Source organism: Epinephelus lanceolatus, chromosome 2, assembly GCF_041903045.1.
Source record: "Epinephelus lanceolatus isolate andai-2023 chromosome 2, ASM4190304v1, whole genome shotgun sequence".
NCBI lineage: Eukaryota > Metazoa > Chordata > Actinopteri > Perciformes > Serranidae > Epinephelus > Epinephelus lanceolatus.
The window spans coordinates 19,013,220-19,025,597 of NC_135735.1; the positions used below are offsets into that span (position 1 = coordinate 19,013,220).

The window sequence follows — 12,378 nt, forward strand, 5'->3', positions numbered from 1 at the left end:
CACAATATACTTTTATGTTTCCGTAATGGAAAACAAAAACATTTCCAGATTACCTGGCTGGTGTTTGTTCCAGTTTGTGAAGGTGAGAGGCACCAAGGAGCCATTGTGAGGAAGCCAGCTGTACTCTCCCCTCGTGTCATGATCTGCGATGCCGATCCAGTAATACCTGCTGCTGTTGGCCCCGCTCTCGCTCAGCAAACTGTTGACAAACGCCTGCTCAAACCTGCCAGCATGAGGAAGGAAAGAGGTGTGAGGGACTTCAATGTTGCCACAAGTAAAACACGAGAAATAATTTGCTCAATAAACCACCTGTTTTCCATAGTTAGGAGAGGAGCCTTGCAGTAATATCCCATCAGTGCATCTCCAAAGTCCTGCTCATGGCTGGTCACGGTGTAGCAGGAGTGGCCATGTCGCTTCCAGCCCTGCAGCATTATAAATGATTTACAGTTTTAAAAAAATCACTGTTAAAAATAGCAAAAGTGCAGACAAGAGGTGCAAAGATAAAAAGGATAAAAAGCTTATTTAAAATGACTTAAAACTGAGTTTAAAAATACATCTGCAGTCCTTGCAGGGTGGACTAGGCAGTGTAAATATGGAATTTTTTTAGCTTTGATTTGGAACTAGTCAGTCAGGGTTTGTCTAACATCATCTGGGAGGTTATTCCAGGTTTGTTTTGCAGGTATCTGGTCAGAAAACCAAAGTACTGGGCAAGTTCCAATTTCGGCCTGATGATGGCACTAGATAAAAAAGTCAGGACATCACTAAAGTCATTAGAATGTATCCTCTAGGGGACCCTGAACATGTGTATCAAATATCACTGCAAGCCATCTGATAGCTGTGACGATATTTCAGTCAAAATCCAAATGTGGATGTCTGTACAAGATGTCAGTTGCTGAGACAATGACAAACAGATCAACCGACACTGCCATCCATAGAGCCACACCACTGCTTAAAACACTTGTTTGTATTTCTCAAGGTTAATCTTAGAAGCTTCTTATTGGCATCAGTAACAAAACTTGAGTATCGTTTTGGCACAACTATTGCTACCCTTTCCCAGTCTGGTTTGAAGGTTATTCTGTGTTAGTGTGTATGTGTTCAGTTACATGCAAGCCTGTGTGTTCAGTTGTGTGGTGGGGGTGTTTGGACAAGTGGTGTCAATTCACGCCCCCTGCTCACCCCTATCCCATCTAACCCCCGTCCTTCCTATACTTGGGGTCCAGAGGCCTACACAAACACTGACATGAAGACAAGCTTTCTTCAAAACTGGTGTGCCTGAAGTCATTTTATCTGCAAGATGACACTATATAGAAAATTTATGACACAGACAACAAAGAGACTAAAGTGGAAAATATAGTTTTGTTTGCTGAAACCCTGGGAGGAACCACAAAGGACTGTTCCAGCATGTCCAGTGATGTTTTATTATGCCTGTAGGGCCATTCCTGGCCTCAAGTTCCAGGGCATGAAGTAGCCCGATGACTCAGGAGTCTGATATTCTTGTAAACAGAGTCAAGGAGCAACATGAATGCCAGACAATACGTCAGCAGTTGAGTGAATCAGCTCATTGTGCTTCCGAAGGGGCAACTTGCTCAGAAGTTGAACTGCAGCGGGCATGTGGCTCCGCCTGGTGCGCGTCCCGATCTGTATGGAGCTATTGTAACTCCGCACAGCGCATAATCTGCCTGACAAAGTTATGCATAAGTCACTTCAATTACTGTCGGAAATAGAAAAAAAATTTCCTTGAGCAGAATGTGGTCAAAGCACTAAAATGTCATTTTACCAAGTCAACAAATTTCTTACAAATCCTTTCGTTATGTGAGAAATTAAGTCATTTTTCAGTGAACTTCAGTGATGATTTTTGCTTTTTAGATACAATCGACATCAGCACTTTCCTTAAAAAAGGGAGTCCCTTACACTGGAATACATGAACATACAATTACTGTTAAAAGTAAATCAATATGGAACAACCTGAAACCAAACATCATCTCGCGCTGGTAGATTTGACCTTTGCATTTTTTAAAAACAGAGCTGTACCACATTATGGGTAGTCTCATCAGAGGTAAATTAAGAAGATTAAGTTTTGTGTAATCATGTAATGTGTTGTTTTTTTATCCCCTTTAATTGCCACTGCCTGGCAGGGTTTCCTTATCTTGCGTCAGCCATTGAGTACACGTTGATCTGGATGTATGTGCGTGTGTGTGTGTGTGTGCGTGTGCGTGTGCGTGTGCTTGTGCGTTCATGTTCCTACCTCGGGACAACCTTCATCCCAGGTTCCAGGCTCATGAACAGGATTCTGGCTTTCTCTTCTACACACAGCAGGCAGTCGCTCATCACATGACACTAAAAGCCAGTTACCTTCCTGTGAACAAAGGGATTAGAGCTGACTTGATTAAAAATGAATTAATCAGACGATGGTACTTTGATAAAAGATTAATCATCATTTGATTAAATGACATTTCCTGGTTCCAGCTACTGAATTAAGAGATATGAAAGAAAGAAAAAAAGAAAAAAGAATGAATTACACACAGAAAGAACATGACACACACAGGCCCCAAATATAAACACATGCAATAACAGGACCTATACACATGCATTCATGGAAAAATCTCACATCGAGCTGCCCATGGATAGGCATCCTGAGCAGTTAGGGGTTCAGTGTCTTACTCAAGAGTACAATGGCTGTGCCCAGGAGGGTAACTGGCACCTCTCCAGCACAATTCACTCACTTAAAAAGCTAAACTCACTTGTTAATCGAGCTTCAAGATCATTTCTACATTACAGAAGCATTGACACGGGATTTCCCACCTTCCTGTCTGCTTTGACACAGAGTGCTGCATCCGTCAGGTTGTGAGGAGGATGATACTGGTGCCAGAGCGTGAGAGTTACTGGTGAGCCATCAGACCACTCTACAGTTGGTGACGATGCTGGTTTCCAAAGACCGATCCACACCTCTGTGCTCTCCATAGAAACTGTAGAACATGAGGACGTACACACACAAAGTAATATTTAGTATCCCTTTGGTATTTCTCCAGAGTGTCTATCACAAATAGAGCTTCACATGTGTTTATTGCATAATGCTGCTAACCGTTAGCCAGGAGGTTGAGCAGCATTTCCACCTCAGACAGGGAGTGGATGCTGGTGAGGTTTGCCCCCTGAGAGCCACAGGCCCGGGAAGACTCCTCCCAGCTTCCTGCTTCGGTCTCTGACAGCAGCCGGTAGCAGAAACCATTATGAGGCCACCATCCATCAGCGCACTCTGTATGGATATACTGCCAGTTCTCTGTAAGAGGGAGAAATATTAGGAGAGGAAGAGAAATCAGAATAGGACAGACTGAAATAACATAAATTCACAGCAGACATTGTTTTGGTCTAGCCACCAACAGCGCAATAGAGAGGAAAGTCAGAAGTTCGCTCCCCAGGTGCAGCGCAGCTGTTGAGGCCAAGAGCTACAAGAGCTAAAAGAGCTGCTAAGCACGCTGACTCATAACTCATCCCTGCTACAGTCCAGACACCTCTGAAGATGCAGGAAAGCAGTCTACATGTTAGGTATTAATGCGACGTGTGTGCACATGCGCTCACCTAGTGGCTCGGCTCGGCGGGTGTCGTCAAGCGTCTGCTTACAGATGTACGGCAGGGCGGACTCACAGGACAGACTCTGCCAGTGACCCTCAATGACTGAGTTGTACACTCCACACTGTCTGTTGTCCTGCAGTGGGCTGGCAGGCAGAGCTGATGGGAACATAGTGATGGGAGCAAAGCCCAAAATAAATTTTTATTATTGCTTCTGTAAAACTAATGATAATTGTGCAAAATTCAGATTCAGTAAACAAATAATCAGTACCTGTGGTGTAATTGACCAGTGATAGAGGTGCTCCATCGGACCATTGCCACCCCCGTCTATCTTTTAGGTGGTTCAGCCCGATCCACACCATCGCTCCGACGCTTGCCAGTCGATCTACCACAAGATTCAAACACATGAATGTTGTATGAAGTGTCAGCAAATCTGATGTCTGTGGAAAACTGCAAATTATCGTCCGGTCTCACACGTCACTGTGGGATTTAAAAATAGCAGGGAGAGAAGGGCGAAACCTGCAAGAATCTGTATAGTCTAGACTAGTTCTGGTGTAGTGTTTGTGGATGTAATACAGGTACATGGTGGAAGTTTATAGTCCCTGTATGTGTTTTCTACCAGATGCCTACCTCTGATGTACCTTTGCTCTGCCAGGCTGGTGATGCTGAGCAGATTTCCACCCTGAGCCTGGCAGGTCGACATCGCCTGACTCCAGGTCAGGATGCTGTACAGGTTGAACTGGTAACATGCCCGCAGCTCCTTGTTTGACTCCCAGAACAGCTCACAACTGGAATCTGTGAACAAATGCACAAATTAAAAAGGCAGTAGAGAGCTGAGAAGGAACACAGGTACAGGTGAATCCTTAGAATCGCTTTGTTTGAAAAAGGCCTACAAAGTCATGCTACCTCTGTGTGTTCTGTAATCTGAGCTTCTCTGTGGTTTGTCGTAGTAAAACGGTGTGGCCACAAATGCATCTTAGTAAAGTGGTTCGCAGCTGGTCCAGCCACAGGGTCAAGATTTCTCCTTAGTCATTAGCTCAAAGTCCACACAGTTTAATACATTCAGCGTCATACTGGTGTTTGGCTATGTCTCTGAGCTAGTTTGCTGTCTCTGTCAAGTGGTTGTGTGTTAGTCTACTTACTCTACAGCCGGAAACAGCACTTCAAAATAAAAGCTCTGTTGCAGAAATTCACTGTACTTAAAAATAAAGTGTGTTTTTTACAAACTTGACACATTTATAATGGTCAATTCAGAATAGACCCACGACACACTTTTGGACTGGCACCCACCAGTTGGGAACCACTGTGTTTGGTGTATGAGTGTGTCCAACAGGCTAGCTCATTGCTGCCGCTTTGCACTGTGCTCATACAGCAGATATCCAGATAGCATTGTCACAGAAGCATAGCACCAACCCTCCAGTTCCCCCCTGGATAACACCTTTACCTTTGACAGTACTACTATTGTTGTTGTTGTTTAGTACTGTTTATGGAGTTAGCACCATTAGCTGCTAGCTACCTTCATATTAACAACCGTGTCCATTAAACTCATACGCTCTGAACTGCACACAGAGCCTCTTTGAGGTTTGAACAAATTTCAGTGACACAAATTGATTTTAATGCACTATATGGCAAAAGTAAGTGGACACCCAAACAGTACACCCTTCTGTGATAACTGAACATTTATTTTCAGAATCATGGAAATTAATTTGTTGCAAAAACAGCCTCCACTCTTCTGGAAAGGTTTTGTTTCCACAATATTGTGGAATCTGGCTGCAGCCCTTATTCAGTCAAAGGAGGAAGCTGAACGATGAAGTTGGACGAAAAGGTCTGGCTCACAGTCGGTTTTGCTCCAATTCATCCCAAAGGTGTTGGATTAGCTTAGGTTCAAGACTCTGCGCAGGTCAGCTGTTCCCACCCAAACAATGATTTCGATGGAGATAGATTTGTGTAATCTGTTAATACAAAACAACTTCCACAAATACAAAAAAGATTTGTAAATTCACAAAAATATTTTGCATATATAAAACATCCATCCGTCCATTTTCAACTGCTTATCCAATGTTATGTAGCGGGAGCAGCAGGCTGCGCAAAGTGCTCCAGATGACCCCTCTCCCCTGCAACACTTTCCAGCATGTCCTGGGGGAGCCCGAGGCGGGGCCAGAGAAGATATGTAATCCTTCCAGCGGGTTCTGGGTCTGAACCAGGGCCTCCTACCAGTGGGATGTGCCTGGAACACCTCTAACAGGAGGCGCCACTTGTATCCGCAACCTCATTCTTTTGGTCACCACCTAAAGCTCATGACCATAGGTGAGGGTTGGGATGTAGATGGACCAGTAAAGACAAGGGACAACCCTGGCGGAGGCCAACACCCACTGAGAATGTGCTTGACTTTGTGCCAAGTGTGCAAACACAGCTCTCACTTTGGTCATACAGGGACCGGATGGCTCTTAGCAGCGACCCCAGTACCCCGTATTCCCACAGTAGCCCCGACAAGACTCCCCGTGGGACGCTTTTCCTTCTCCAAGTCCACAAAGCACATGTAGACTGGATGGGCAAACTCCCACAACCCCTCGAGCATTGCTCCTCCCGAATCCGAGGTTCGACTATCGGTCGGAGCCTCCTTTCCAGCAACATAAAACTAATTTGCTCACAGATAATGTTGTATTTGTGGAATTTGTTTGTGTAGACAAATCAGTTCAGACAAATAATATTGAGACAAATCTATCCCTATGTTTTATTATGGACCTCGCATTGTGCATTACGATGTTGAAACAGAAGGTGTCCAACATACATCAGGCCATGTAGTATATTTACACAAGCTCCTTTCTTACTCTTAGTGTATCTGTTAGTCAATTTTACCTTGCACCGGACAGAAGCCCCATCTTTCGGAGTCATCATAGCGAGTGGTGGTAGCACACCACTGAAGATGGTCCTCACGCCCCTCAGTCGTGCACTCAGAGTACCATTTGTTGTTGTATTTAAAGGGCAAAGCACAGGGCATGCCATGTGCATTTCCCAACAAAGTGTGGATATCTGCAAATAAAAAACACATCTAGTATAATCTTAACTGACAAACGACCTGTGCAGACAAGTCACACATAAATTAAGATGACTGTTTTGTGTTGCGTAAGTGTGTCATCTGTCACCAAAGGGCTGATTATGCATCAGAAAACATGCAGGTGTTTACCTTCATAAGGATATGAGCAGGGCCCCTCTTTGGGCGTGTTATACCTTTTCCACTCATGATAGGAGTTCTTCTTTACCACCACCAAACGTCCGGCCACGGCCACCTTCCACTGGGACGCCCCGTAAAGCATGTTCCCACGGCAGCGCCACCACAGAACAGGGATGGCCATGTCGCACTCGAACGTGCCGAGAGGCTGCGTCGTGTCAGAGATGTTGAGGCCCAGGCACATGCTGGTGCCCAGATTGAAGAGGCGATGTCGGGAGACCCACTTCCATAGCATGCGGCGGGTGGGCCGCTCGCAGTCCTCCAGCACCAGGTTAGAGCGATCTACTGTGATGCAGCGTTTCAGTGGCTCGCTTTCCAGGATGAACAGACCCTTTTCTGGAAAGAGAGGGATGAGGGAAGGAGGGAAGGAGAGGAGGGTGAGGAACTGATGTGAAATGATATTTGTCAAACAATTTCCTGCAGTCTGGTGAATTTTTATGCATCATTTTTTATGCCTTTTCTGCACCAATTTATCTTAGAAATGTCTTTAATTTTCATCAAAGCAAAAGTGAAGTCCTTGTCTACGTTCATGTTTATTTGGGGGGGAAGCACAAGGTCAAAACTGAGAAACTGTATGTGCTGTTGTTTCTCATCATATGCTTCATAACTTAACAGTTAATCCATTTATTTTGGCAGTAACATTATATTGAGTTATTTAAACCAGGATTATGTCCTTGAGATGTCTCTTTTGCCATTTTACAAAGTTTAAAGGGATTCCTCACTTTAGTGCGCATTGCATAAAGTCTTCCTCAAGTCACAAGCCAATGGTGTAAAGGTTACATATCATATGATGGTGTGCCACCTCAGTGGGATACAAAATGTTTCACATAAAGTCAGTTCAGTTCTGTGAGCTTTTTCACAACCACTTTCAATACTTTGCCTCCTCTATCAGATGTTGCTGCACCAAAGTGGACCTCAACGTAGATGAAGGCCTGCAGGAAGTTTTTGCCTTCCAAAACAAATAAAGATCTTGTGTAACTGGATATAATAACAAAACAGAGGATGTACACTGAATGTATACAACCGGCAGTGGCGAAAACAACCAGAGGAATTATCTCTCCCCTTTTGTCACTACTGCAAACCGCAGAGGAAAAACAAAGAGTGGATGTTAAGAGTGTACTTTCATTGCCCTCTGTTTTTATACAAGAATGGACTATACCATAATACTACCACAAACATTAATGGTTAAGTTTTAGTACTTTGGGGCATCTATTGGCAGAAATGGAACACAACATTATAACTATTTTCATTAGTGTTTAATCAACTGAAAATAAGAATCTTGGTGTTTTTGTTACCTGAGAATGAGCCGTTTGTATCTACATACTAGGGCTGCACGATATCAGGAAAACACCTGACATGTGATAATGATAACTTCTTACAATGATCTATTCTTTACATCGGAGTGACTATAACAAATCACAATTTCCCCTCAGAGATCAATAAAGTATTTCTGATTCTGATTCTGAGCCCTACTACATACGGAGCTGGTCCTCTCCCACGGAGTCCACCATGTTGATCTACAGTAGCCTAGAATGGACAAACCAAACACTGGCCGCAGATAGGGCCATCTGCACTTTTGCGTTGGCCACCATAATTCTCCTACATGCTTGGCTCACAGGAAGTTTCAGCTGGCTGCAACCTCCCTGATAGCTGCTACTAAATCCCTCATACAGGACCTTTTAATAGTGTATTCCAGGAGAAAAGAGTGTGTTTACATCTGATGCGGACAAATGAGTATCATGGTTAGATGCAGATTGAAAACTGTGGTAGGAGTGCAACAATTAGTCATTTTTATTTTGGATTTCTTTGCTGATTATGCTCTAGGTTAATCAATTAAGTGTTTTAGCATGTAACACATTTTACAAATTGTCCAACCAACTTTCCAAAACCCCAAAAGTATTAAATTTACAGCTAAACTGAACAGAAACAGCTGGAAATCAGAGGATATGAACCATCAATTATTTCAAATTCAACGTGCAATAACATAAAATAGAGAAAATCAGCATATCCTGACGCATGAGAGGCTATAATCAGTGAATATCTGATTTTATTCCTTGATAAAACTAATCACTGATTATCATTCAACTAAGAAATGATTAGTTGACATTCAGCCCTTGTGCAAACCTTATCACACTATCTTCATTTTTCCTTCATTAGGATTTCAGCAGTGAGATTTTATAATATTTACTTTTAATAATGCATCAACCTGGACAGCACATGTTTGTCTTCATTCTCAGTTGTCCACAGATAATAAAAGTCACTGCTGGTAACCTGAGCCAAGCAGCAGCAGTGTGGCTCAACAAGGTTCACCAGGAAACTGGGGAATAGTTTAATTTCAGTCACCATCACTCCATAAGATCAGCACAATGACAACATCTTGTAATGGTTATTCTGCTTCCTCCACACACCACTCAGTACAGTTATATAATTATCTACCATGTTAGAAGCACAGGACAACAGATGTAGTGTGGCTTTATTGTGCAGGAGGTCAGTAACATTAGAAAAAAGGAGCCCCGAGCAGCAGCTGCAGCCAGATGATGATTTAACTTACTGTAAAACTCCATGAGCTGGTTTTTCTCCAGCACCTCATCGTCCTCCTCGGTGACACACAGGCAGCTTTTCGCCAACAACACTGCTACACAAATAGTCGCCACAACAGCCAGGGAGTCGATGAGACGAAACAACTGCATTAACATTTCGACGGCGGGATGCGATGTTGAAGTGCAAATGTCCGCACATACCGAGGGTCCTGGTCAGAGAGAGTATTTTTGGGGCTCGTTGTTTTTTCCCCTTCATAGAAAACTTTGTGTCGAGTGGAGTTTTTCAGCGGGGGACCAGCGACGTCACGTCTGACGGAGGAGCTGCTGCTGCTCTCCGGTCTGGAGGCTGCATTCCTGCCGCTGTGGACTGTTTTCACTGGGACACAGCCATGAAACTTTATTTAGACTCAACAACCAGGCAACAAATAAACAGACAGATAGACAGACAAACAGACAGATAGATAGATAGATAGATAGATAGATAGATAGATAGATAGAGTGGTGACATTTACTTAGGCCTAAGTATTGTACTTTTTAATGTGATTGTACCTTACATGAGTAGGCCTATTTCCATTTCTTGCCACTGTATACTTGTTCTCCACAACAATCCAGAGGCAAGTACTGCACTTTTTATTGCATTTTTTAAAATATAATTTCAGTTACTTTGCAGATTCAGGTTATTAATACAAAATATTATCAACTGATAATATCTTTGGTACTTTAAAGGTCCACTGTGGAGGATTTAGTGGCATCTAGTGGTGAGGTTGCAGAACTGAAACTTTTACCATGTGCCAAGCCTGTAGGACAGGGCGAGCCAATTACAAATTCAATTGGGCAGGATTTTAAAACCAGAAAATGACGATGGGCCACATTTTTAGCAGTGAGCAGCCAATCTACTTTTTTTAGTTTTTACTTTATACAGTCTATGGCTGTTATGGCTGTTTGCTGTTAGCCCTGCTTGATTAAACCGCAATCGTAAACAATAATAGCGGTGACAGAGCATATTGAAATATGGCTTTCCACATGCTGAAGACACGTATTGATAAAGTATTGGCTTTTTACTGGCGAAGGTTTTCGTAGGAGAGAGGCTGCAGCCTGATGATAAATGAAACCAAAACTTTAAAAAGTAACGATAAAAGACCTGATCAAGTCAGAGCTTATTATATATGGTCTTGATTAAATTTGCCTCGGGCTGTTTGATAACGGGTCTTGGTACCAATCCCTGTCCGGGCCACTCAGAGGTAGCTTCTGGGCAGCATGTGGCCCGTGGGTTGCCAATTGAATGGGCCCAGTGTAGGAGAAATATGGTGGCCAACATGAAAATGGAAATGGCCCTATCTAGAGCCAAGGCAGACTCTTTGGAATAGCACCAGGCCACCAGGAAGTGCTTGGGCTTTGCAGCCAATTTTTGTGTAAAGCCAAACAGTGTAACCACGTCAGTTGTGTGATGCCATTGGGCTCAAAGACTTTCTTCCATTCATTTACATAGCAAAAGAGATGTTTGTAAATCAGTTGATACATTTTTCAGAATTTGATCTATTTGGTTCAATAACATCTGGAAAGTCTAGAAGAGACACATGATTGAATAATTTTATTCCCATTCAAGTCACTGAACCAGAAGTAGCTGGCTCAATTGAAGAAGATCTCTCTTCCTCTATGGGCCCAGTGATGCAGAGGCAATGCCAATCATTCGGGTCATTTTATATGTGTCAGTGAAACTTTTTTGGCTTCATGCACCACTGAGCAACTTTTAGAGGAATGAACTGCCTCCAACACTATATCCAGGTCTCTTCATACATCCATGAAGAGGATCCACTCTGTCTGTAGATATTAACAGCTCAATCTAAGGTAACAAAAACATGATTCTTGTTTTCAGGTGATTATTAACTACTGATTTCAGTCAACAGATGCTCTTAAATCACACATACTAGACCTTTAAGTATATTTTGATGCTAATAATTGTGTACTCTTAAAAGTAAAGTAAAATTTTGAATGCATGGCTTTTACTTTTGACAGAGTGTATCTGCACTTTGGTATTTCCTTTTATACGGGCAAATTTTGGGACGATGGGCCCCTGAGCACAGATATGCAAAAGGCCCCATCACATCTCCTCAACAGGAGCAAGACACACAGACTTTGTGTTGGTTTGGCCTCTTTTATTGGTTGTTTTGCATCTCTTTGTAATTGTTATGTGTCTTTTTGTGGTTTTATGTCTATTTGAGCTGATTTTGTATCTTTTTCTGGTCAATGTGTGTCTCTTTTTGGTTGTTTTGCCTGTTTGTGTAGTTATTTTGTTACTCTTTCCTTTCCTTTGCATCTCGTTTTGGTAATTTTGTGTCTCTTTGTGGTAATTTTGGGTCTATTCCTGGGTGATAATTTGATTGACATGTTGCAGATGAAGGCTGGGGGCCCCTGTGCCTTTGCCTGTAGGCCTGTTCTAGCCTGGTTCCAGACCATAGACCCCGCCCACTCAACTGAGTAGGCTTGCATCTCTGGTCTGGCATACTGCAATGAATTTGCGACTTTCTTGGAATTGGAATTGGAATTTCTCGTCCAAAAGATGGAAGGACCAATGAACGCCGGGGGTGGGGGCGGGTCTAGCGATTAGCCAATCAGTGCCACGCTGATGTCAAGCTGTCCGCCGGTGGGTAACTGGTGAGGATAGCAACAATGGCAACCACTACAGATCCTACAGACCACATTAACGATGATATCGAGGTATTTCGCCACTACTCACGTTAATGGAGGACCAAATTAAGGAAGCTGCCAAACTGGATTTAACGGCGATGCAGCTCCCCCTTGTAAATTGCCTTCAATGGAGGCGATGTCAGACTGAAGGTTCTGGGAGCTTCAGTCTGACACTCAGGCTAGGCAATAAAGTATAAAAGATCCGAGTACTTTTTTCACTACTGGACAGACAGCACTGAAAGCAGCAGAGGCTGAGACCCTCTGACAGTCCTGAGGCTTATCAACCTCCAAAAACACTGGATCCTACGATTTCCCATAATGCAGCCAACAATAGCATCTTTTGTTACACCC

General features: G+C 43.2%; 1 protein-coding gene across 2 annotated transcripts in view; it reads right to left on the reverse strand.

Annotated features, from left to right (window-relative positions):
* pla2r1 (phospholipase A2 receptor 1) overlaps positions 1 to 9,694 on the reverse strand; it is a 31,568-nt gene extending 21,874 nt beyond the window's left edge. The window contains exons 1-11 of one of the 2 annotated variants that reach the window (XM_033625009.2): positions 9,351 to 9,694; positions 6,755 to 7,135; positions 6,427 to 6,600; positions 4,198 to 4,362; positions 3,839 to 3,952; positions 3,577 to 3,726; positions 3,083 to 3,277; positions 2,803 to 2,966; positions 2,246 to 2,356; positions 310 to 422; positions 54 to 223 (exon numbers count right to left, since the gene is read on the reverse strand). In XM_033625009.2, the coding sequence (XP_033480900.1) occupies positions 54 to 223; positions 310 to 422; positions 2,246 to 2,356; positions 2,803 to 2,966; positions 3,083 to 3,277; positions 3,577 to 3,726; positions 3,839 to 3,952; positions 4,198 to 4,362; positions 6,427 to 6,600; positions 6,755 to 7,135; positions 9,351 to 9,495 (1,882 nt within the window). In that variant the 5' untranslated portion in view covers positions 9,496 to 9,694. Of the gene's footprint in view, positions 1 to 53; positions 224 to 309; positions 423 to 2,245; positions 2,357 to 2,802; positions 2,967 to 3,082; positions 3,278 to 3,576; positions 3,727 to 3,838; positions 3,953 to 4,197; positions 4,363 to 6,426; positions 6,601 to 6,754; positions 7,136 to 9,350 lie in introns of those variants that run through there. The other variant, XM_033625018.2, reaches the window with a different exon arrangement.
* Positions 9,695 to 12,378: the final 2,684 nt, after the last annotated feature.